Source organism: Clarias gariepinus, chromosome 1 (genome assembly GCF_024256425.1).
Source record: "Clarias gariepinus isolate MV-2021 ecotype Netherlands chromosome 1, CGAR_prim_01v2, whole genome shotgun sequence".
Lineage (NCBI taxonomy): Eukaryota > Metazoa > Chordata > Actinopteri > Siluriformes > Clariidae > Clarias > Clarias gariepinus.
Window position 1 is genome coordinate 48,975,241 of NC_071100.1, and position 24,620 is coordinate 48,999,860.

General features: G+C 38.7%; 1 protein-coding gene across 1 annotated transcript; it reads right to left on the reverse strand.

Moving 5' to 3' along the window:
• Positions 1–207: 207 nt before the first annotated feature.
• On the reverse strand, positions 208–24,339 carry pigk (phosphatidylinositol glycan anchor biosynthesis, class K). Its single transcript, XM_053489534.1, has 11 exons — positions 24,213–24,339; positions 22,336–22,389; positions 22,149–22,240; positions 21,864–21,999; positions 21,150–21,261; positions 20,967–21,063; positions 19,162–19,279; positions 18,558–18,668; positions 16,452–16,627; positions 7,984–8,062; positions 208–2,023 (listed from the first exon to the last, which is right to left on the reverse strand). The coding sequence occupies exons 1-11, from the start codon at positions 24,294–24,296 to the stop codon at positions 1,907–1,909; spliced, it is 1,176 nt and encodes a 391-aa protein (XP_053345509.1). The 5' UTR covers positions 24,297–24,339; the 3' UTR covers positions 208–1,906.
• Positions 24,340–24,620: the final 281 nt, after the last annotated feature.

The following is a 24,620-nucleotide window of genomic DNA, read 5'->3' on the forward strand; positions in this document are numbered from 1 at the left end:
CTTTGAGAAAAGAAAAAAAAGAAAAACACAGCACTCTGCATCTCTTCTTCATCTTCCCTACCTTACTAAACAAAAAAACTGAAGGGAAAGAAAAGCCTTCTTTTCATAATAGATCAGAGAGTTTTAGTGGCTTATGGAGAAGTACATTTTTTTTAAAATTATTTATAGACACCTTTAATGTTCTGTAACATTCATCTGGGTAAAAAAAAAAAAAAAAAGCTCATGAGACCCCCCCCCCTTCTCCCCAAAATACATTAATATACTCAAAATAATGCAATCCAAAAGAACTGTTACAAAGTACTGACACTGAAGAATCCTTCCTTAAATGTTGTACAAACAGGGGAAAAAAAAAACAAAAAACATTATGGTTAAATCAGCCACGGATTCAATGCCACCACGCTGTCAGCTGTTATTATAGAAGCGCTAGAAAATAACCAATCAATCAACTTCCAACCAATCAGAGTTGAGCGCCGTGGTAATATGGATTCTTGATAGTGGATTAAAAAAATGAAACGCGTTCAAAAATGTCCCCATGATTCCTAGCTCCTGTCCCTGAAAAACAAGAACATGTAAAGAAACATGTACAGCTTTAATATAGAAATTGAAGCCAAAAGTGTCTGAAGAGCAACACTAGATTTCATTAAAGCTAAACTATATGATGAAGAAAAAAAATCAACAACAACAAAAACTAAATTTATCACAGTAAATTATTAAACAGGGCCTGGGAATCAGGCTGTCAGAAAGTTAGCTGTCAAAAATTTCCCTCTCATTTTAAACTTACTGTAGCTAATCACCTGAGGAGATGTTTGCCGTTTTTCTATTTTCTGCTTTTTTGCAGTTATAAGGCTGATAAATAAAGAAAAGTTTTTGATAGTGGACTAAAAACATGAACTACGTTCAAAAATCACCCATGACTCCTAGCCTGTCTGCTTTCCCATAGCTACATAATACTTAAAATTGTAATACTAAAAAAGGTTGACATCCCTTAGCGAAAATACATTTTCTATGCTATGCTAAAACAAATTTAGCAAAACAACTCCTTTTTTATTTTCTTGTTGGCATAGAAGAACAGGTAAATAAACAGTTATTACTAATTAAACTTATTACATGTATAGTTTTTATGTATAAATTCAACAAAACAATAACTACATTTATCACTACAGGAAATTATCAAATAGGGGCTAGGAATCATGGGTAATTTTTTAAGTTAACTGTCAAACTGATGTAGCTTTTTAGGAGTATTATATATAGTATATATATAACGATATAGATAAAGTTAAATAGATTATGTAGATTATGTCATTATGTCACATTAAATAACCGCAAAGTGAGTAGTTAATATTTACTGGATACCAGAAACCACACGAACAAACGCGGCAGGCTGAAATACTAAACTATAGTAAATTATTTAGAAGTGAATAGTTTGTTCAGTGCTAAACTAGTAGCTTTCACTCCACAGGTACAGGAGCGAATTTCACATGCCGGACATGACGTCAAGAGAAGTACAGTAGATTTAATTCGTTGTTGACACGGATGACAGATAAAGAGCTGAGTTCAGAGAGTTTCAGTACGACGTTGTAGCACGTTTCAACCATCATACTGAGTTTCAGAGTGAGTTTGTCCTTGCTCGACTGTATCCAAGGATTAATAGAAGTATGGAGAAAAAAAAAGTGCTGAAAGAACACCCCTTTTAAGAAGAGGGAGAAAAAAAAAAGGCCCTTGTGCTAAAATTTAACGAGAATACATCCCATCACGTAGTGCAACAAAGGATCTTCAACGTCAAAGCGTGTCCCTTTTGAACAGTGTGTCCTGCTTCTAACAATAAGAAAAAAAATTTAACCATGGGCGCTGTCGAAAACGCTCCGGATGAAAATAAGTATTTGTGACGGAGAAACCAGAGCGGCGATCAGAAGATGTGTTTGAGGTGTTTGATGCCGTAGGTTTTGAAGAAGACCAGCAGGATGAGCGTCCACAGGCCGAGGATGAAGCCGTCCGGAGGGTGCCAGTCTTTCTGCTTGGGTTTCTGTGTTGAGCAGAAAGAGTGTTAAAAAACAACAAACAACAACAACAACGGACATTTTCCTTCTTCCCTACGTCATCACTTTGTGTGTCTGTGTGTAGGGGTGCGCGTGTATATATTATACTTTTAAATCACCTCCTATTACGCATGCATCAGCAGGAGTGCATTTATATGCTAATGCAGCCGAAAGGTTTACTCGCAAAAAAAAAAAAAAAAAAAAAGAAAGACGTCCCAATAACTTTGCAATTACGTTCGAGAAGAATAACGCGAGGCCATCTTCTTAAACTGCTTCGCTGTACGCTGGAGATGAACACTACAATACTCTCTTATCTTATAAAGCAGCGTGCGGCCTGCGGGGAAAAAAGACGAAGGCCACCTTCACAGGAAGAACCGGGCGTGCCAGCAACGGAGGGGGGTATCACGGGAAAATTGGTCGACGCACTTATTGTCATCTGAAAATTATTGTTTGAGTGGATTGTTAGAAGACGTTTCAGCAGAAATCCGTCCGCCATTAGCGAGGTGCATAATGCCTAGCTCGATCGTTGGCTCAGTTCGATCGGCGTATGTGGATACGGATTATCTGAAAAGACTGCGCACAGTCTCTTTTAACTAAAAGCGGAACAGAGAGACTTAGAGAAAGCATTCACAAGCTGGGATAAGTCATAGACGTTTAACAGTAAATCTTTAGAGTGCCATAATTTTTGCACATCACAATGATTATTTAGCACTCCCACTTTATTTCCTTTTTCAGTTTTAATGCGTAAAAAAGGTAAACCTGTGCGACATGCAATATGATAATGTTTTCCTCATTTTCAGGAAGTGTGCCAATGGCACTGTGAGTGTGATTTTTATTTTTACATCAGTGCAAACGTTTCCCGTGTTGTGAGACAGTCACCCGTCGTCACTCGGTCGAACCCTGCCAGCGAGGACGCGAGTGCAGCTTCGACCCCGGATCCTTTCGCCGGCTCCTGTGAGTTTGGAACCAATGATGTAATCACACGCAGACGACCAAGAAACAACTTAACACAACGTGTACGGACACTCGCTCGACGCGGGCGCGCATGCCGAGCTCGCTAGTCATCCGGAACCGCAAGACGTGGCGATTGTTACGGGACCCGCCGCTGCCATGGAAACCACAGCTTGGAGGTCCAGATACACACCGTACATACACACACACACTGTAGTCTCTGAAAACATGCGCATGCTCGTCTCTGCTCCGTCTGGGGTCCTGAGACGGAAACGCATAAAGTTGGGTATGGGTGGGTGCAAAAGTTTGTGCCCCCTTGCTTGCTGGCTTGAGCGTGAAACAATTAATCTGTTTGACGAACTGGTTTCAGTTACACACTGTTTAACTGACACACACACACAAACATCAGTGTATCTGTGTATCTGCTTCGTTTGTTCTGGTGAGCAAAACAGACATTTTCTACACACCGTCAGTTGATCACATACACAGTTATCAGCACTCACGACGTGTCTGTATGAGGATTATTCCACCATGTTGTGTGACAAGCCAGAGCGGATCAGAGGATTTTTTTTTTTTAAACACTACCTCTCTTTTTCTCGCTCTTTCTTTTGAAGTTCATGCCATTTTAGCACAATTAGTTCTCAATTAGCAGAAGGCTTCAAGTGGTTAAAGGTCATCACGCCACGTCAGGTTCACACGTCCACCCCGAGCCAATTATACACACTCCAGCTTTGGTTTCACACCAGTTCAGTGTTGAGCGAAGCTTCTCGCACATTTAATGAGAACTTATCACCACTTAAGCATATTTTCAGTAAAGTTTAAAAACCAAAAAAAAAAAACAATTAATCTAAAAAATGAAATTTTAAAAATCAATTACAAACGCTTGAAACTTCCACTGGAGGATACACTACCGTTCAAAAGATTGGGGTCACTTGCAAATTTCTTTGTTTTTGTTTAGTGATTTTTTTAGTGATGGCGAGGAGGGCGAGACCAAAACCTACCTCTGCCGCAGACGAGAAGTTCATTTAGAGTTATCAGCCTGAAAAATGACCAATTAACAGCAGCTCAGATTAGAGGCGTTATGAAGTCTTTACAGAGCAGAAGTAGCAGAAACATCTCACCATTAACTGTTCAAAGGAGATTAATGCATTTTTTTAAGACGCCTTTAGCATTCCTTTACAATGTAGAAAGAAATAAAAATCAGGAACCATCATGGAGTTAGAAAGTGACCCCAAACTTTTGAACGGTAGTGTGTATATATATATAGGACGCGTCATGTCTGTCTGTTTGACGTTTCACTAAACCAGAACGAAACCTGCGAACTCCACCAGAAGCAATAATTCACTTCTGTACATGTCAGGAGATATAACAGAGCTTTCTTCTGTCCCTTCTTTATATCTTTATAACCCGGCTCCCTGAAGTCAGTGTCACTGCCAGCATTACAATTCCGTTTACAGACAGGATTTCATTCACATAAAAGCGAAAAAGTAATCATGCATAGAGCGGCAGCGGTGGCAGGACAAAACCGGCCCAGATCTTCAGCTGAGCGTGCGGTGATTAGTGCTAGCCGGGAGGGCGAGTTGGATAAGCTCTTCTCCCACCGAGACGGCAGATAACAGATATTTGCAGATAACAGGCGGGTGATGACTGTGCGCTTCGTCGTAATCTTTTGATTATCCGCTAATCATGGGCTTCAAAATGCTCTCCGTAGCGACGTACGGCTCTCTCGGTGCAGATTCCGATAATGTAGATTTGGACAAAGTGCTTTTCTTTCTAAGAAGACCCAACCATCCTTCCTTGGCACTGAGATCACGTGACATGTGCCCTCAAAACAACCATCTTGGCGGACACACAAAATTAACTTGCAAACATGACGCAAGTTTTTTACGGAACACCTTGTCACGTGACCGCTGCATTTGCATACTTGCTTATATTCATTAGCATCTGCCAAAGAATGACGTGTACACAGGATCAGCCTCGTCTGTATTTCCTATTGTGACTTTATTTTCTTTTTTCCCCCTCTTCATTTAGTTTACATTCTTACACATCATGAACATATCTAATATTTGCCCAAGATGTGCATGAGTGAAAAACAAAAAAACAAAAACAACAACAACAAAAAAAAACATTGGATTGTTACTCTACATTTTACGCAAACTCCATTCTGCTACTCAGCAAACCATTAGTCTAATTAGTAGGTTTTCTGAATTTGCATTTCAGTTTGTTTTAAATGAATATTATGTTCAAGAAAATGCCTTTCTGCAGAAGATATTCTCCCACCTGAAAAATATGTCTTAACCATTTCTGCTCCAGGGGGCGCTGTATCCTGGATGACCCTGCGCTCTGACCCCAGCTTTTGTATATGCGAAGAAAAAACTTGTAATGTAGGGTAATGTAATGTAAAAGTGTAATTTCAAATCATAATCGGTGATTATGTAGAATAGAACTGTGGATGTTTGGCGCCCCCTATTTGCAGTACCGCATCATTTAAAAAAAAAAAAAAAAAAAAAGTTTAGTGCTGTATAAAACCCGTTACCACAAAAACTATAAAAATGCAAAATACATGAAATAATCCTGGGATTTCTCTCAAAATCAGACTAACCAGAACGGGAACCTGAACAGCGCTGTGGCGTACACAAACATACAACAATAAAGTGCATAAACACTACATCAATGCTGCTACAAACTAAAAACCTCGATAAAAATTGACGATTGCCTCTTAAAGCGAACTGAGCTAATAAGAAATCAAACATCAAAACTTACTGTCCCCTGTGGGGAATCTGGTAATCATTACGTGTTTAAGTCTGGCCTGAGAGGAAAACCAGCACGGGGTCTTTAATCCGTTTAAACAAGGTTGCTTCGGATGTGCTGCGAGATGTGAAAGAGACATAACGTGACTAAAGGGGGAAAAAATGCAGAGCGAGACAACCTCACTGAAAGCGAGCTATAAGATGAGACAGACGGAGAAGCAGAGTGGGAGAAAATAATGGACGGGAGAGAGATAATGGGCGCCCGGGTATACATTACACAGTAATTAATGAGTCTCGCATAAAGTGCAGGAAGAAACAAGAGCTCCTTTAAGGCGGCAAACTTTTAGTCTTAAAGTTGTGATTAACTTCTTCACTTCACCAAACAAAGTGCTTTTAGAAGGATGTACTGTACTATTACTAACACCTGGGCGTAAAATTACGCAGCAACTTGTCCCTTGAAAATCATATTATCAGTATTACAGCCTTTTTCACCTTACAAATATTGTCAGAACATTTTTTCTGTGAAAAGCTTCTAGTGCATTCTCAATAAACAAACTACAGTTAGTCCAAAATGCAGCCACCAGAGTTCTCACCAGATTAAGAAAATAGGATCATATAACCCCAATATCATCATCATCATCATCATCCCTGCACTGGCTACCTGTTCAGAAGTTTAGAATTGATTAAAAAGTAGCATTACTATGTAAGCCTCTATGTATCTAGCCATTCTTCTGACACGTTACAATTCACCACGCTCCTTAAGTTCACAAAACGAGTTACTACGTTGTGGCCACGATTTACTCAGGCATGGGAACAAGATACCATGATGTAGTCACAACTTACTAAGATGTAAAAACGAGATACTATGTTGTGATCTTGACTTGCTAAGATGTGAGAACGAGACACTATGTTGTGATCACGACTTACTCAGGCATGGAACGAGATACTATGTTGTGATCACGATTTGTAAAGATGTAAGAATGAGATACTATGTTGTGATCACAACTTGCTAAGATGTGAGAACGAGATACTATGTTGTGATCACGACTTGCTAAAATGTGAAAACGAGATACTATTTTGTGATCACAACTTACTCAGGCGTGAGAACGAGATACTATGTTGTAATTACGACTTGCTAAGATGTGAGAACGAGATCCTATGTTGTGATCATGACTTGCTAAGATGCGAGACGAGATACTATGTTGTGATCACGACCTACTTAGGCGTGAGAACGAGATACTATGTTGTGAGAACGAGATACTATGTTGTGAGAACGAGATACTATGTTGTGAGAACGAGATACTAAGAGGTGAGAACGAGATACTATGTTGTGATCACGACCTACTAAGATGTGAGAACGAGATACTATGACACTCAGGCATGGGAACGAGATAATATGTTGTGGTCACAACTTACTAAGATGTGAGAATGAGATACTATGACACTCAGTAAGTTTTGACCACAACATATTATCTCGTTCCCATGCCTGAGTGTCATAGTATCTCGTTCGCACATCTTAGTAAGTTTTGACCACAACATATTATCTCGTTCCCATGCCTAAGATGTGCGAACGAGATACTATGACACTCAGGCATGGGAACGAGATAATATGTTGTGGTCAGAACTTACTAAGATGTGAGAACGAGATACTATGACACTCAGCCATGGGAACGAAATAATATGTTGTGGTCACAACTTACTAAGATGTGAGAATGAGATACTATGTTGTGATCACGACTTACGAAGTCATAGGAACAAGATACTATGTTGTGGCACATTATATAAGCTTTATTTCCTCTTTTGGTGGAAAAGGAATTAAGCAAATTTAATACCTGCCCTTCATTTGTCTTAATTTATGTTCCCGATATGTTGTGTCATTTATAAAGAACTGTTAGTGGCTACTGCAAACATAAGGTGTTTTTACAGCCTTGTATTTGACACTTACAGCTTTATATTCCATAAACAGACACTTTTAAATCCATTCATGTTTGGAAAACGTCTGACCAGTACTGAGAATTCAGCAGCGCCGTGGGATAAAGCGCTACAGCACTTGCTGTATACTCTGTTCTGCTTCTTCTACGGCATACAGATGAGATAAGTTGCCCTGGAAGATTTCACACCTCAGAAAGTCTATTAGCCCCATAAACCCAGAGCTTATTTCTGCGATTTCCGAGCTGTTCTGCGAGTAAGTAGTTTAAATCGGCATATTTTTTTCCCTTCTAATTATTTTTAAACGTAACATTTACCTGATGTATGATTTCAGCCACCGGTAATTGGTCTCCATAAGACAGCGCCTCGCTCGTCTCGTTCTGTTCACCAAAAGTCCTGAAGCAAAAATAAAAAATAATAATAATAAAAAAAAGCCATTAGTCTCTGTGCAGCAGACACACAAATATTTTATTTATTTATTTTTTTAAACACACCAGTGGCTCTCTGATTGGCCAAATAAATGCAATTAAATGTTGCATTGTTGATCAGACAGCATTTATTTGACCTTAAATCAGAGAAGTAATGGTTTGTAAACCGCATGAGTTAAAAGGAGACGTGTTGCGTCTGGCGAGAGTGAATTTTGGAAACAATTCTCCAGCTTCGAGACACAATCAATAAATCTTTGAGGGATGTGAGACACAACAATCCTTTAAAATCTTCTTTTATTTTAATTATCTTAGTAAAAAAACGGAACAAAGCGATTTTCAAACGATCGGTTCTTTGATCCGAGGGCAAATAAACACAGTTTAGTATAAATTACGCAGGTGTACAAGTGATATAGTGAAATCATTACACTCTGGTCGGTCTCGACATGTGCTGTAGATATCCATGGAGACAGCATAACGCTTGGCATGTCACCCACTGCTGCGTTCCCTCCCTCGTTATTTCCATGGATCTGTAGTAATATCTTGGCCCTTGATCCGTGCTGGCTAAGCTCTTCGAGGATGCGGGTCGATCGAGTGCGCTCAGAGAGCAGAAAGCCGGGCCAAACCGCAGCTTCTTACACAAAAGGTTCCTGAAATTTAATTAGGGACAAGGCTATCGATACACTTCCACCTGCTGACTGGAGCGAGGGATATGATTTGATGCAGGACCCAACGGAGCGAAACAAAGACCAAGAGGGAAAAAAAAAGACACAGGAATAACGAGGAAGAGCAGATCGATATGAAGGACCGTTATACGAATGTAGAATAACTGTCTAGATGGTGTGTTCGCCTTGAAAATCAGTCGCGTCAGGAATGGTGATCGTGTGTGAATCAGTACGATTTAATCTGAAATTAAATCTGCATTAAAGACGTGGACTTAATATGAATGAAGCTAATAATAATAATAATAATAAATAATAATAATGGATTTTAAAAGCTTTTTAAAACTGTCTGAGTAACTAGGCAGGAACAGACAATAATATCTGATCCCTTTTTTAAAAATTATCTTGCATCACGTGAATGTAAATGGATTATTCGAATAAACATGAATGATTTGAAAAAATTCTACATAGTGATTGATGGTTACAGTTTCTTGTGTGAGAGATCTATATGCACATTCTGACCGCGACACCTCTACATGCCTCGCACCTCCCTGTGAACTTGTGACCGCTGACTTTGCATGACGAGGGTTTTTGATTTACTTTGCATGACGTTTAATTAACTCAGCGCTCGACCGTTGACGTGACTGGGCCGTCCTGAATTACCATTCGCTCTCGTAAAAACGGTGGACAGGAAGCATAAAGGAGATAGGGGGGAGTCTATTAAAGTGGAGCAATTCTCTTAATGGAGGCAAAAACAAGTCTGTGAGGTAGCGGAGGAGAGGAATGTGGGATCTTCATCTCCACTGAGACACAGGAAGAAAGTGGGTTCAGTGCCGGGCTGAAAACGGCACGATAACCTAAAAATGCTAACGACTCACAGCTTCCACGGCACTGGCTGTGAGCCACATGCAGGAAAATAGCGAGACGAGATTTGAATTGCATTTTAATAATTTTCCGTGTTTGTTGTTTCCAGGTCTGGGAGTTGCATAAACAGGCCAAAATGTTGTTGTTTGTTTTTGTCTGGGACAGAACCTGGCAGACATAGGCTCAACTCGATGTATTTTAAATTTTGTTATAAAATTCCAGTCACATATATATATTTTTTAATTTTATTAATTTGACAAATTAGTATACACTGAATATACTTTACAATTTGTAGTTCATGGCCAGGTTGCCAGATTGGGCAGGTTACCAACATTATTATTTATAGCAGATTTATAGAACACTAGCGTAAGTACCTGTCGTTCACAGGAAAAGAGTTTAAAGCTAAAAATAAGCTGATCAGCTTCATCGTAATCAGTAATATTTGTCCATATATCTATTGGTGCAGGTGTTTGTTTACGTTGAGCAAGTAATTTATTTTACAGTAGATAAATCAGGCACATGACTGTTCATAACATCGCTTAACATTTTATCAACATTTTGTTTTCTCTTGCGGTGCAGGTTAAACCTCAGGCAGATACCCAAGTACTGCAAAAGTTTCATTAAATGCATTAAAACATACACTGATCTGTCTATTCATCTTTGAAGGTTCAGTTTTTTATAGTCTACTTTACTTTTTTTTGTTTGTTTGTTTTTGGAGTAAGCCATGCTGTGTCGCGCTTTTGTTTCTTGAGGATTTTGACGGCTTGTAGGTGCATTACGGTTGGTTCTGTCTTTTCCACATACTCTACAGGAAATTATCGTGGTGATTGGGTCTGTTGAGTGACACATACAGTATAGCCACGCCCACCTCGAGGGAAAAAAGAGCTAAATATAGGGGAAAAAAAACCTACACGTTAGATGCTGTGACGTAATCCGGCACATAACTGCTGATAATTTCACTTCTACTCAACATTTTCATTTTGTTTTTGGCGCAGGTTTAACTTCGGCTAGACACCCAAGTACTGCAAAAGTTTCTTTAATCTCTGACCAGCCAGTTTTCTGAGAATGGTTTTAGGTTTTCCAGTGTATGAAATGTAAAGATATCATAAGAAGAGCGAGTTCTGACCAATGTATTGAAAAGGGGAAGGTATGGTGTCGATAATGTCAGGAATGTGTATAAAGGTATGTCTAAAACTGTACTTTGGATGACTCTGTGATGTTGACCCATGGGGTTCTTGCAAGAAAAACCACTAGATAATAGCCTTTACCACAGATTAAGTAAATTAATTTTGTTGAGGCTGGGTCGATAGTCTCATTCTGCTCCATCAAAATCCAAAAAAAAAAAAACATCACAAGTTTCCTGCTCCTGTACCTCCATGCAATTTCTTTGTCAAATGTAACAAGTCATCTGGGGCCTTTTTACTGTATTACATTTCTATTTTCAGACAACGCATCAGAATCAAACATTATCTACAATACATGACATGTTTCCCAGAACCTAATCCTCGTTTCTGAATAACACAGCGTCCTCGGGCTCGCAAAAATCTTGATCCAAGCTCTTTCAGAAATCGCACTCGTGCCCCAATCGAAGGCGCTTTACAACCGATTAGCGTTCGAAATGAGGATCGGCTTGTCTTGTTCAGCGTGCGCCCTGGGCGCTCGCTCCTCCCTCCGTTTCTTCTCCATTACCGCCCCGCTGATTAGCTCGAATGTGCCGTGATTTCCCCTCCAAAGCCTCAAATTAAAACGGTGATAATGAAGCGCCTCTCCCATTAATTGGAAAAGCTGTCGCTTGGAGCCGCTTGTGCTAATGGAGGCGGCTGTTAGTGCGTTTCCAGCACTAATATCCCCCCCTCACTCTCTCGAGAAGGGAGCTGTGTCTCGCTCGCCCGGTTCGCACGCTTGATGAATATTTGTGTTTTTTTTTAAATCATCATATTTTTGGGAGAAAATTGCTACCTCTAACTTTTCCACATCAAAACAACGAAACACTGTGGAGAGTTTTTTAACCCCCCTCATGACCCCCTTAAAACTGCTTCATGTTACACGTTTCCCCTGTAGAATGCTAAATTGCTAGTTAGTTACTAACTTGTACCTACCATAGCTTGTCCTTAGCTAGCTAGCTTGCTTCCCAGTTCGAACATTCAAATCTGGTTACTGTATAAATAAAAATTGCATAAGCTGTCAATGCTAATTTATGCTTTCTTATAAATTAAATAACTTATGCTATAAGAAGCAAGATTGAGTCTTTTTTTTCTAATAAGTTTCTTTTTTATTATTAAAAAGGATTTGGACACTCAATCAAAAATTAAATAAATAAAGAATTTAGAAAAACAAATTCTCTAATTAGGGCCCAACACTATGACTTCAGCCCCATGTCGTCAAAATGAGTGAGGGCCCTCTTGTTCTTCTAAGGATTTTTTTTTTTTTTCAACAAGTGGGGCTTTTGTGGGGTCTTGGACAAAAAGTCATGAAAATCAGCATATACACATAGCTTATACACACATGCACTTATGCAATGTAAAAGCTGTTCTGCTCAATGAGCTCTAAATGTGCACGTCATGGGCTCAAATCAAGAGGAAGTCGGTTATTTTTGTGTCCTTGCTAAACGCACCTAATGGATTTTAATATACTCCTTCAAGGGAATTTATACGATCGCCAATAAACCGGGCCGATGTGATCTAAAGACATTGAGGATGCAAAACTATAGAGGGATTTGTATTTTAAAATCAATGCGAAATTTCACAGGGAGCCAATGCAGTGAAGATAAGATAGGTGTGATGTGCTCATATCTTCTGGTTCTAGTGAGGACTCTCGCTGCTGCATTCTGGACTAGCTGAAACTTATTTATGCATCTAGCTGAACAACCAGTTCAGTAAGGCATTACAATAGTCCAACGTAGAGGTGATAAAAGCATGAACTAGTTTTTCAGCTGCCAGTGATCCAGACTCCCTCTGCCCTCCGGACCTGTCTGACCTATCCTGGTGCCCCACTTCTGGCTGAGGGTCTCGTCACATGGATGCCCCGTGTGTCTCCCTGGGATGCGTCTAGTGTCTGGGGATGATTCTCTCTATCCAAGAAGCTGGTTCTGGCCTTGACTGGTGTTGGCAACTGTTTCTCTGGGGACAGTTCGATAGTTCAGGACTGGAACTTCTTACAAGTATACCTGGGTCTTCAATAACTACCTGGACTCCATATTTACATCAATTAACATCAGCTATTTTAGCTGAACTGCCTTCCACCCTACACACTGTATAAATGCAGATCATTTACTGCTTTCTGTTTCACCCAAATGAGGATGGGTTCCCTGTTGAGTCTGGTTCCTCTCAAGGTTTCTTCCTATTACCATCTCAGGGAGTTTTTCCTTGCCACTGTCGCCCTCGGCTTGCTCACCAGGGACAAACTGACCATTTTGATTCATACAAATTCACATTTCATACAAACTTAAATAATTCTTTTGACTGTGTAAAGCTGCTTTGCGGCAATGAAAACTGCTAAAAGTGCTATACAAATAAAATTGAATTGAATTAAAAAAATACATGTTTGTGATGATAAAAAGTATTTTGTGATGATAAATTACAATGTTTTGAGATTTTCAAACAATAATGAGAAACAACATTTAGACCACACACACTAGGGCTGTCTTTTTTTAATCCCACAATTCGGAGTTAAATAAAGGCTATTTCACACTGCCCCAATATGGTGTTTGTTAGGGCAGTGTGAATACAACAGCATTTTCTAAATTATGCAGTCAAACGTGATAGCCTTAAATGCTGTAAAATTGTGGGATATGTTATAAATCCTCATATGCTGTTTTAGCACTGAAAACTTTAACTTCAGTAGACGCTTAACTTACCAATTAGCCGTCTTGTTCTACTGGGCTTAGGGGCATCATATGCCATCATAGGGGCATCAGGGCCAAGAAAGACGACACGAGCGATTTCTGCTTTGGTACAGCCACACTGTTAGCCCTGCTAGTTGACGGAGTAGCATCGGCCCGCATTTTCATGCTTTTAGTGTGGTCGTTTGGGTGATGCTTTTTTAGGTGATGGAAAAGGTTGGTTGTGTTGCCAGACTAGGTTTTCACAAACCGACAACATATTTTACAGATTGTTTTAATCCGTGCCTCGTCATTTTTCAGATAGCCAATCCACTTCCATAACGGAATTCGTGCTACCTTTTTTGTCGACAATTTCAACATCTTTGGATAATAACTCGAGGTTAGATTTACTTTCGTCGCTTCTTCCACGTCCTGGTGTCAAGTTTGCTTCACAAAGTGCGGTAGGAAATTAACTTTGACGTGCACGGCACGCGCAAGCTGCACGCTGATTGGCTGTTGTCGTATTGTTCTGCTGTGTGAATAAAATAAATCGCGATTGATATTGTTTATCGGCCCAGCCCTAATATACACACACCAGCTTTTTGGAGGTCTTAAAATAAAATTCCCCCTATTCAACACACACATCTCTCACTCTTTCACACACACACAGTTGACATGACCAATATTTGGGTGAGATCAGCCCTATATAGTGTGTGGTTGTGCGGTGTGCCTGGGTGGCGATGGCGCAGGGTGCTTGGGCCCGTCATCGATGCTTGCAACTACACTGCATTTTGGTTTTTCTCATGGTGATGAGACATTTTTTTAAAAATTATATTAATAATAAATTTAATGGTTTATTATTAAAAAATATTTTTGGCATGCCAATGATTTACCAATTAAATTTTTTATGACTTTCCGGTTTTAAAGCGCCCTTATTTTAGTATTTTTTGTAAAAAGTTAAGATAGTTTTTCTGTTATTTCAAGATTTCAAGTCATTCCTTATAACAAATTAACACAGCTCCCTCTACGTGTGTGTGGATGTGTGTGTGTGTGTGTGTGTGTGTGTTAATGTGGCAAATGAAACACTCATAATAAGAATGCATTTAATATACCTTTAACTCTGTTTATTTCACTCCTCCTCAAAATGTGCTGTTTCAGTGTAGTCTATCTAATCTAATCTAATCGGCTTGTTTAAACTCGAATAATACAAACATGAAATCAAGACTAAAAGCGCTTCCTTACTCTCTACAGATCTTATCCTGAACAGGGAAGCGGCGAGCCTGGAGCCCATCGAGGGGCCCCTGGGGACATGGTGGGGTACACGCTGGACAGGGTGCCAATCCATCCCAGGGTACAAGCGCACACACATTCAGATGTAATTGGACCTCCATTCTGGTGTAGATGGTGTAATTAATCACATCCTCCTTACGTGCTCATTATTATATCAGCTAATAGCATAGAATTTGAAATCTTTTCAATCTGGGATTTGAAAGCTTCACTGAAGGAGAGGCCTGTGATGAAGGCAGGAGGAGAAAATGTACAGTGCACTACTGCCATCTTGTGGTGTCCTTGATAAACTACACCTGAATGACTGCCTTGTAGGATGTGTCACAATCATTACTGATGATACATCATTACTCGTGATCAGTAAAGAAAACTTACTTCTGCTTCCAAGTACAATTAATAGAGTATGTTTATATAATCAAATTGATGTTTAATCTTTGCTCTATTAAGTATTTGTGGCAATGTTTTTTTTTCCCCCATGGAGAGAAAATTGAAGTTCATTGATTCAAGAATTAACAAATCATTTGACACTTTCTGCAAGGACATGTTTAACGTAACATTTACAGAAAGAGGTGAAGCTGAAACTTTTCTCAACATCTGTTCCAACATTTTCAATAAAGACACAAGAAAATAAAATTGTTTGTGCGTCATCAGCTTAAACACATTGTCTATTGTTAAGGATCAGATCCTATGTTACGGAAAATTAATGCAGGAAACCAGTTAATTCCAAGGCGTTTACATACTTTTTCACACAGGTGTTCCTTATAATGTGACCAGCATTGATGAACTTTTTCAGGACTATACTGAACAATACAGTCCTCAATCAGTTCATCAGACAGCGGGAGTGCACACGGCCATAAAGGCAATAATGGACTCTGTAAGCAGGAGGAAAGGCGACGTCCTGATTGGTCCTGTTCCGCGGTAGCCATGACGACAGATGTGCAACGGGGTATTAAAATGTCATCTCTAGAGCCGATATCACAAATTGGGCTTTAATTTGATTCCCGGGGACAACGCTGATGGCTAAAAAACACACCATTGTGTGTGAATGACTTGTTTGAGGGAGGTGTGTGTGCGTGTGTTTCCATGTAAACTAAAAGATGAGTGTGTTGAGAGATCAGAGAACCATTATTTGAACTCCATTTAAATAATTTGAAAAAAACACTTCGGGTCTGTGGGGCTATAAGTTTTGGCGCCCCCCGCCTTATCAGATTTTATTAGATTAGATTAGATGAGCATGTAGCACTGCTTTGATCAACAGCTCTGTGTTTATCTTATGTCTTTCCCATACACTTACACTCTCTCAATGTCTGCCGTTCGCTCCATCCACATAATTGTACATGTTTCTCTCTCTCTCCCTCTCTGTGTTCATCTTTTTCTCACTCTCTCTAATTCTGTCCTCCCTTTCTACATTGCTGTAAATCAATCTCTCTCTCTACCCCTCCCCTTTGTTGTGCATCCCTTTGTCTCGCTTTCTCTCTCTTCTGATCTCTTTCTTTCTCTCAGTCTCTACTCCCTCTCTTTTTTCTCTTCCTGTCTCTCTCTGTCAGACTTTCTGCCTTTATTTTTATCTCTCACTTTCTCGCCCCCTTCGCCTCTCTCCCACTCCCTAAAACTAATTTAAATTGTTTTGTGTTTATTTTCTCTATGCCGTTCCTGACGTACCGGTGTCTCAGTGCACGTAGTGAAAGACGTAAAGTAAGCGTGTGAATAAAGTAAAACACGCTCACGTGTCTACGGGTGCCTCCTCGATCAGTGCGGTCAGTTTCAGCACCTCCCGCGTCAGCTCCACCTTGCGCACGCTGCCGAAGAAATCTGTAATGAGGACGCTGCCGGGGTCTCGCAGGAACAGGTCGGTACGGTGGCCCGGCGTGGACACGCACTGGCTTTGGGGACACACCTTAAACTGGAATGCAGAAGTGGAACTTTTATCAGCATCATCACAACCCGACAGTGTGTTTGTGTGTTACAATCAAAGCAGCCAGTTAACCAAAACACACACTGCTTAATATTCTTTATTATTCTGTATTATATGGAGCCTTTTTTTTAAATATTGAGACCTTTGAATTATTTGTAACAATGTTTTTTTTTTTCATGTCACATCAATATTTTACGAAATTATTACTACTATTATTACTCTTAATAACTTGTTCTACACTTTTTATATGCCTGTGATTAATGATTTGCTGAAGAGGGACACAGGGCTTTTAGCCCAAAAAATAAGATCAAAGCGGTGCTGTTTTGGCTTCGTTATGTATGTATTCCAATCACTCGTCTATCTCAGTCTCTGATCCTGATCCTGCCTCAGGTCCTGTCAGGACCAAATCCTTTACCATCACATCGATCTGGCTCGATCCGAGCAGAAAAACCAAAAGGCAGATCAAAGCGGATTCGCCACGTCGCCCCGAATGGGACGGGCGGCTGCTAATCTGCCGAGACGGAGAGAGGGAAAAGGTCTGCCTCCTGCGCGTTTCAAAGCCCCTGACCTACACGTGGATTAGGCAGTCTGTTTAAAGTGGCCACGCTTTTCATCTGGCACTTTTTCATCTTCTCACCGCAGACGCCAGAGACAATTCCAGCGGGCAGGAGAGCTGAAAAACCGCAAAACCTATTGGCACATTAAATGTCTGGCTTGGTTAGCTAAAACAAAATTGTAATAAAAAAGATACTTAAATTACCTTGATTATGAATGATCATAATAATTAATGTGGGAAACATCTACTGAGTTACATACTGCGATTCCTGTTTTGTGTGGTAATTCATTAATTGCTATTCTGACTTGAAAATAATTTAAAATAGATTTTAATTCATATATGTTTGCAATTGACATGGCAAAAAAGTTGCTGTTCGTGTTAATAAGTTTGTCTGGGATTGTAAAAAAAATCTGGAAATATATATATTTTTTCAGAATCGCAATACAAATGGAATCACCACCTAGGTATCATGATGACATCGTATCGGGGGACCCTGGGGAGTCCAGTCCCTAATAATGAGCCGTTACACAGATCTATAGAAGCTATGTCAAGTTCAACAAACATAAATGTAGCTAGGTTTTTTTTTTTTTTTTTTAGACTTGATTATAAAATTATCCAGATTTTTAGGAGACACCTTAATTTCATATTAGCGCAACTCAAATTCAAACTACACAATTAGCACTAATTAGCACTTAAGGTGACTTGAAATGAGGGTTTTTTTTTTTTTTTAACGTACATAAAACCTTAAATGACCTACATTTCTCTAATCCAAATTCATCATCATCTTAATTACAAGCTAATTTAATTTCGTATTTAATTACAAGCTAACGTTAAATAATTATGGAGGAAAAAAGATATTGTTTACTTAAGAACATTTTTAAGGAATGCAGGTGCAAATATTTTTAAGCAACTTAATCGCACTTCATCTAGTTTCTTACTTCATCTGAGAGTTGCCTAAAATGCCTTACTTTTTGAAAGGACTTTTTTATTGTAGCATTTGAAGATCTCTCATTACTTAAATTTTTTTTTAAGTCAGAGAGCTTGTGAATGACCTTAATTATAATTTGAGGTTACCCTAATACATGGAACTAATACATGGAACTTAATGGAACATTTAATTTTTTAAACACATTAATTACATTTTATTCTTGTTTCACTATAAAGAAAAAATTATATCTTAGAAAGTGATAATGTCTTGAATCTAGTCAAATGTATCTAAACTTTTTTAATATATGATTTCAACAAACGAAATTATTTCGTCTTTATTCAAAAAATAAAAAAAATGTTTTAGTGTAAATTATTATTTTTATATATATATATATATATATATATATATATATATACACACACACACAGACTCACCAGATCATTCATATTGGCCTGACTGGCAGGATGGATGTCTTCTAGAAACTCCAGCAGGTAGAAGGTGTATCTGTCCATCAGATGGACTCCGATGGCGAGGTCAGGCTGGTGCTGCAGATCGGAGGAAAAAACAAACCACAGAAAATTTTCACTCAACTTATATTACAATATTTTTCAGATACAACATGTACATTTTTTATACACAGAGCAAATCTCTTTTAGACTAATTCTAAAATAATAATAATAATAATAATAATAGGGAGATTAATTAAACTGTACAGAGCCTCTCAAAAGTATTCACCCCCTGCCTTAAACTTTTTCCATACTTTATTCTAGCGTTACAGCGGCAGAGGGTCTTTAAGGTCGAAACAAGTAAAACAAATATGACAATTATTAAACACATAAAAAGGTCAAGTGCAGAAGTTTTTACCCCTCCTTTCTTATTACACATGTAAATAATCTAATTACAAAAAAAAAAACTAATTTGTATTGCCCAAAAAAACAATAAAAATAAAACAGTGCAGGGTCTAGTTTATGTGGTAAACAATTATTGAAAAATTGAACAAATGGATGTGGTAAAGACATAAAAGCGGCTAGCGCTTACTGAAAGCGAGTCCTCTCCAACTTGGCTGCTGGCCAGAGCCATGATATTGGGCGAGTAGAACCTCTCGTACATGGACGCCCCCTGGCAGGTGTCAATTATAAACAGCAGCTCGTTATACCTGCATAGAAGAGGTTTAAAAATAAATAAATAAATAAATAAAAAACACACACACAAGAGATCATGAGTCATGTCATTTGCTTGTTGATGAATTCCATTATCAAAAAAAAAAAAAAAGAAAAGAAAGAAAGAAAGAAAGAAAGAAAGAAACCCACATTTAAAAGTAAAGATAGGTGGCCGATACCCTGGTCCACAGCCATGCTAAAGGCGCCATCGGCTTCCCACTTATTACATCAGCAGCCACTTTAATCCACGGCCATAATGGCAGGTTGGAACATTTTATTCCGCATCGCATTGACCTCTGGGTTTATTCCACATTGTCGACCTCCAAAACACAGCTGTGACACTAAAGCCATTAATAGATTAGCTAGATCTGACACAAGAGTGCGTTTCTAACTGCGCTTAATGCACTCGGCCCGTTGCTGACGTCAACTTTGGTTGTGCGTCGAGAACTGTTCCCAGTTATAAACGATACACACGCTGCAATTAGATGCTTGTTGATTTTTATCTCCTCCTGGAATGCTCTTGGTGTTTTCTTGGTGTTCTAATAAACAATCATGGAATATATTATGGTCGTTTCCTTCGCTTTGCATTTTAGGTTCTTAAACCCTAAAACTATCAGCGATCCAGCTTTCATTGTACTACAAGTCAATTTTGATTGATAAAGGATAAATAATCAAATCTAATAATTTTAATGCTTTTGGTTTAGTTTAGTTTTATATTAGGAGTAAACAATAAACCATAAAGCAAACCCATCTAAGGCTTGTTCAGAGAGGCAGCTCCTTCATAAATTTTTTACCTATTTATCTATTATTTATTATAAATTACTGGAAGCTTTATATGATAAATTAGAGAGGCAGTCAGCCAAGAAAAAAATGTATACACACTTTAGGAAAAGAAAAATAGTATAATGTATGTTATATTTATATAATATTAATAATATTAACATAGTATTATTGCATATGCTGATATATAACGTATAGCAATAAATTTTTGTATTAAAATATTTATACACGTTTTTTGTCTTCTCCTGAAGTGTGTATACAATTTTTTTGACTCTGTATATACTGTACTGTATTTTATATTTTGTGCGACACATCCAACTAGGGCTGGACAATAATTCGATATCAAGATATCGCGATAGAATTTTTTTAATAACGGTGATACGTAGACTCCAAACACATTTCCGATATTTTGATAAACATTTAAATATATGAGCCAACGATTTTTCTCTCTCTTGCACTGCGGAATTGTGGGTAATCGTCTCCCCTGCTGGGTCTTAGTGCTCGTCTTTTACTGGCTTTTTAATATTGTCCATATTGAATTATATCCTATCGACCAAATTAAGAAATATATCATAATATAAATTACATCCAACATTCACTTTCTCCTTTTATTTGTAGGGCTAAATTCCCACAGCACTTTAAATTTCTGCAGCACTACAGATCTGTGCTTTATCTCAGTTTGTTAAAAAATATATATATATAAGTACAGAACATATTTGTTTCACATGCTCGAGTTGGATCAATTCAGGAGTCGGGTGTCTTTTTGACTGCAATCTGTGCTGTTAAAATATCAAAGATTTAAATTTAAGAGATTAAAATAACCACTTAAAGGTGTGCTGGTTAGGGAAAAAAAAACAGAAAAAAAACAAACACCATGGACATCTGGGTGTGAATGGGTTTTACCGTCGCTTCTGCCACATCTGCTCGAACGCGTCCGCCAGCTCCACGTTGCTGATCTCCTCCGAGTCCTGGAACTTTAGGAAGCCGTTCCCGCCGTGACCTGTCCCAAACCACAAGCACCACGTCACCTCACATAGATATTTTTTGTTTATCAGGTGCAAGGTGATTTTTTTTAAAGATGTTTACCTGTGAGGTAGATGAGGATGTTGCTACGGTCGTCGCTCAGTAAGCGCTTGGAGCGAGGCGTGCTCGCTGGAAGTCGTCCGGTCAGAACGCGCAGGAAATTCTCCACCGTCACCTTAACAAGCAAGAAACAAAGTAAAAAAGAAAGTAAGAAAGAGATCACTGGTAAGCAGGTATCGTTACACACAACACACACGCTGCTTAACTTATAAATAAATAAAATGTCCTAATGTAGCATATATTTATATGTATTCATTTATATGACATTAATATTACTGCTAGAAGTAGAAGCACAAATTAGGCTTATAAAATAAAATGTTAATTGAGTTATAAAATGTTATTTTTTTTAAGAGTTAATTGTTTTCCTAAAACATTAATACTTTTAGAGAGCATTAATATAACAGCAGTAATAATTAAAAAAAAAAGATTTAAGTCGTTTATAGCTAAATTTAATGTTAAACATCCACAAAAGAACATCTGTCACATTTGTTTTAGCAACGACAAGTTAATTATGCAAAAACCAAAACAGCTTGTCATCACGAACAAACGCAGTGTTTCAGACATATGGAAAAACTGCTAAACTTTGAAAAAAATGTATAAATTCTTTTCAAACTAAAAACTGTGCGAGCTGTTTTTGCATACGATAATGTATAGGAACTCCTGACCAATCAGATAAAGGGAAAATTCAAAAGCTAACAGCAAACAGTCTCCGCCTACCTCGTATCCACGGTAATCGACCTCGACGTCATCCCCGTACACGTTCAGCTCCATGTTCTTGTGGCTGAACACGGTGGCAGGTTTGGGGTTCCTGTGGTTGCAGGCCATGTCGTCGGCTAACATCAGAACGATGTGACTGGGGGGAGGAACAAGCACCAGAGTGAGCGGGGGAGGAGAATGTGACAAACTTATAGACTTAGAGTTTTATATACATTTATATATAAATGAACACTGCAACGGATCTAATCTATAGATCGGCGTCACGAACGTCAGTGGGAGACTCACCTGTCCGGGATGCCCAGTCTCTTCACGCTCCTGTACACAGACAGCACGTTGGCGACATGACGATAGTTGAACCAGAATCTCGAGGTGCAAACCTGTACACAAGCGTTAGACACGTAATTCAGCATCGTTACCACTTTTATGATGCTCTTAAAAAGTGAGGAGGTGCACAAATCAGGCTTAGTCTCACCAGCACAGCCCAGTTGTTCGTGTGACCGCTGCTGAAGAACTGCGTGGCTTTCGTCTGCAACACAAATTCACAAAAAATTAAAAATGACTGAACGAAGAGAAAAGTAACCAAGACCGTGTGCTACTCCAGATGACATAATTAAAGCTGCTCTGAATGCTGTCTATATAAAATATATACCCTTTCTCCACACAGTAAAATTTAATCTGCAATGTCTCTGCTCCTTTAAATCGTAAGGGGACTCCCGGACACCATTTTGCCTCAGAGCTGTTTTCCACTGTATTGGACTGTGAAGTTTGATTTGTTGAGAATTTCTCACCATTAGGACAGCTTTACAGGACAGACATTTTCTATCATTGTGCTCCCCAACCGATTTACTGAAACCGGTGAGGCCGACTCATTTCTTGGAGCCTGGAGGTGCGAGGCAGTGCTAACAGTGACAGTGCTAACCACAAAGCCACCATGCTGCCTGTCTGCAGTTCTGTTTGCAAACTGAACCAAACGCCGGCCAAGATGCGCATACATCCGGAACCATTCAAAACTTGTATTGTTTTGTAAGCTTAAAAATATTTCAGATAACAAAAGTTGTTTCAAGAAAGTAAACAGGCGATACTAACATTGCCTTCAGCAAGCCCTCAAAAGTTTTTAATTTTTTTTTTGTAATATTGGTAATATTTTTGGTTGTCTGGAACAGATTATCTGCATTTATGTTATATTGTATGGAAAACTTTGTGTCGCCATACAGATTTTTGCATTAAGAACGAATTACATTCATATACAGTACCAAGGTTCCACTGTATAGCATAAGGTTGTTGTTGTTGAGACAGCCTCGTGTGCCAGAAGTAAACATGTCTTTCAGAGAGTGTAAAAGACTGAAAATGGCGTTTATTAGCTTGGTTACAAAACTATGACAAACGCGTCCTGTCATGCGGTTCCTATTACTACAAGGTGGTAACAATAAGTTTCAAGACTAGTTTTGTAACACGCCAACAAATGGCAGCACAAGGCTGCACGCGTAGTCACCGGGAACACCGACCTTCATAAGTCAGTGTACCAAAAGACATCATCCTGAGCATAACGGAAGCTGTACAGTCCATTAAGATATTTCTTAGGACAAAGAAAGAGTGAGCATGAAATTCTGAGTGAAGCCGCGGAGACATTGGACATGATTTGGCAAGTTGATGGCGACCCTGCAATGAGTCGTCTGAGGTTTTTTGAGCAGCGCACACGCTTCAAAAGTGACTGGATCTATATGGCTAGCAAATCTCGAAACTTTTTTATATTCCTTCATATAGAAAGCGAATTCTAAATTTGTTCAATAAATAAATTTTGTGAATTTATTTAAATGCTAAATCTTTACAGGGATTGGTAATGATCAAAATATAACACTACTAAATGTGAAACCACAGCCTAACCCTGCTTAATTAACTGCAATCATTAGGCCTTATACAGTATGTAGTGAAGCAATATACCTAAGGAAATTAGAAATATCAGTCTGAAGTAAGATAAAATTATACGGTGTATTAAAATAATAATACTTGCATAGTTTTCTCTTCTTTTTATTTCGAGCTAAACATTAATTTTGTCTGAAATAAGCAAATAAAAGCTTTTGAGAAACGCCTAGAATAACCTTAAATGGATTGCGTTCCAATTTGACATATAGTGCACTAGATCTATACGCGCAGGCCGCTGCGTTGCACCCTTAAGGCAAAGCAGCGGCTCGTGCATACTTAGGGCGGATAATTAGCGCACAAGCCGCGATTTGGACTCGGTACGCGCACAGTGTTGTTATGAATGAACCAACTGAAATAGCGATAGTGCTACTGCATTATTTTAAAACATCTCAAACGTGACTTTATATAAAAGAGCATGAGACTTACCTCAAAGCTGTTGCTATGTACGGCTGGTAAAACTATCAAACAGTTTATAAAAGCGCACAGTGTAATAAATACAAAATTAGCCATTACGCTTAGCACGACGAGAGAGCTTTGACAGGTTCGGCTTATAAACCCGGAAGTAGCTACTCAACCACGGATTAACAAAAGACACGGCTTCAAAATAAAAGTTGTTAACACCTCCAATGAAGTGACATATAAGAAAGGCACACTCATATGAGAACAAGCTTTTGTTTGCAGGTGCTAACAAAAATTCTGAGTATTATCACTAATGAGTGAGATTAATATGATTATGATTGATTAATATGTGACATTCAAACATTCAAATAATAATTCGTATGAAATAATAAAAGTATCATTTTAAAATATAATTGATATAATTATTTATAAATA

What these genes read in the sequence shown, in the direction of transcription:
- pigk (XM_053489534.1), bottom strand. Translation starts at nt 24,296, where the DNA reads ATGGCTAATTTTGTATTTATTACACTGTGCGCTTTTATAAACTGTTTG. An exon ending in TTGGAGAGGACTCGCTTTCA is followed by an intron (nt 18,669 to 19,161) that starts GTAAGCGCTAGC and finishes TCCGATCTGCAG; the next exon opens with CACCAGCCTGACCTCGCCAT. An exon ending in AGGCCAATATGAATGATCTG is followed by an intron (nt 16,628 to 18,557) that starts GTGAGTCTGTGT and finishes TCTGCATTCCAG; the next exon opens with TTTAAGGTGTGTCCCCAAAG.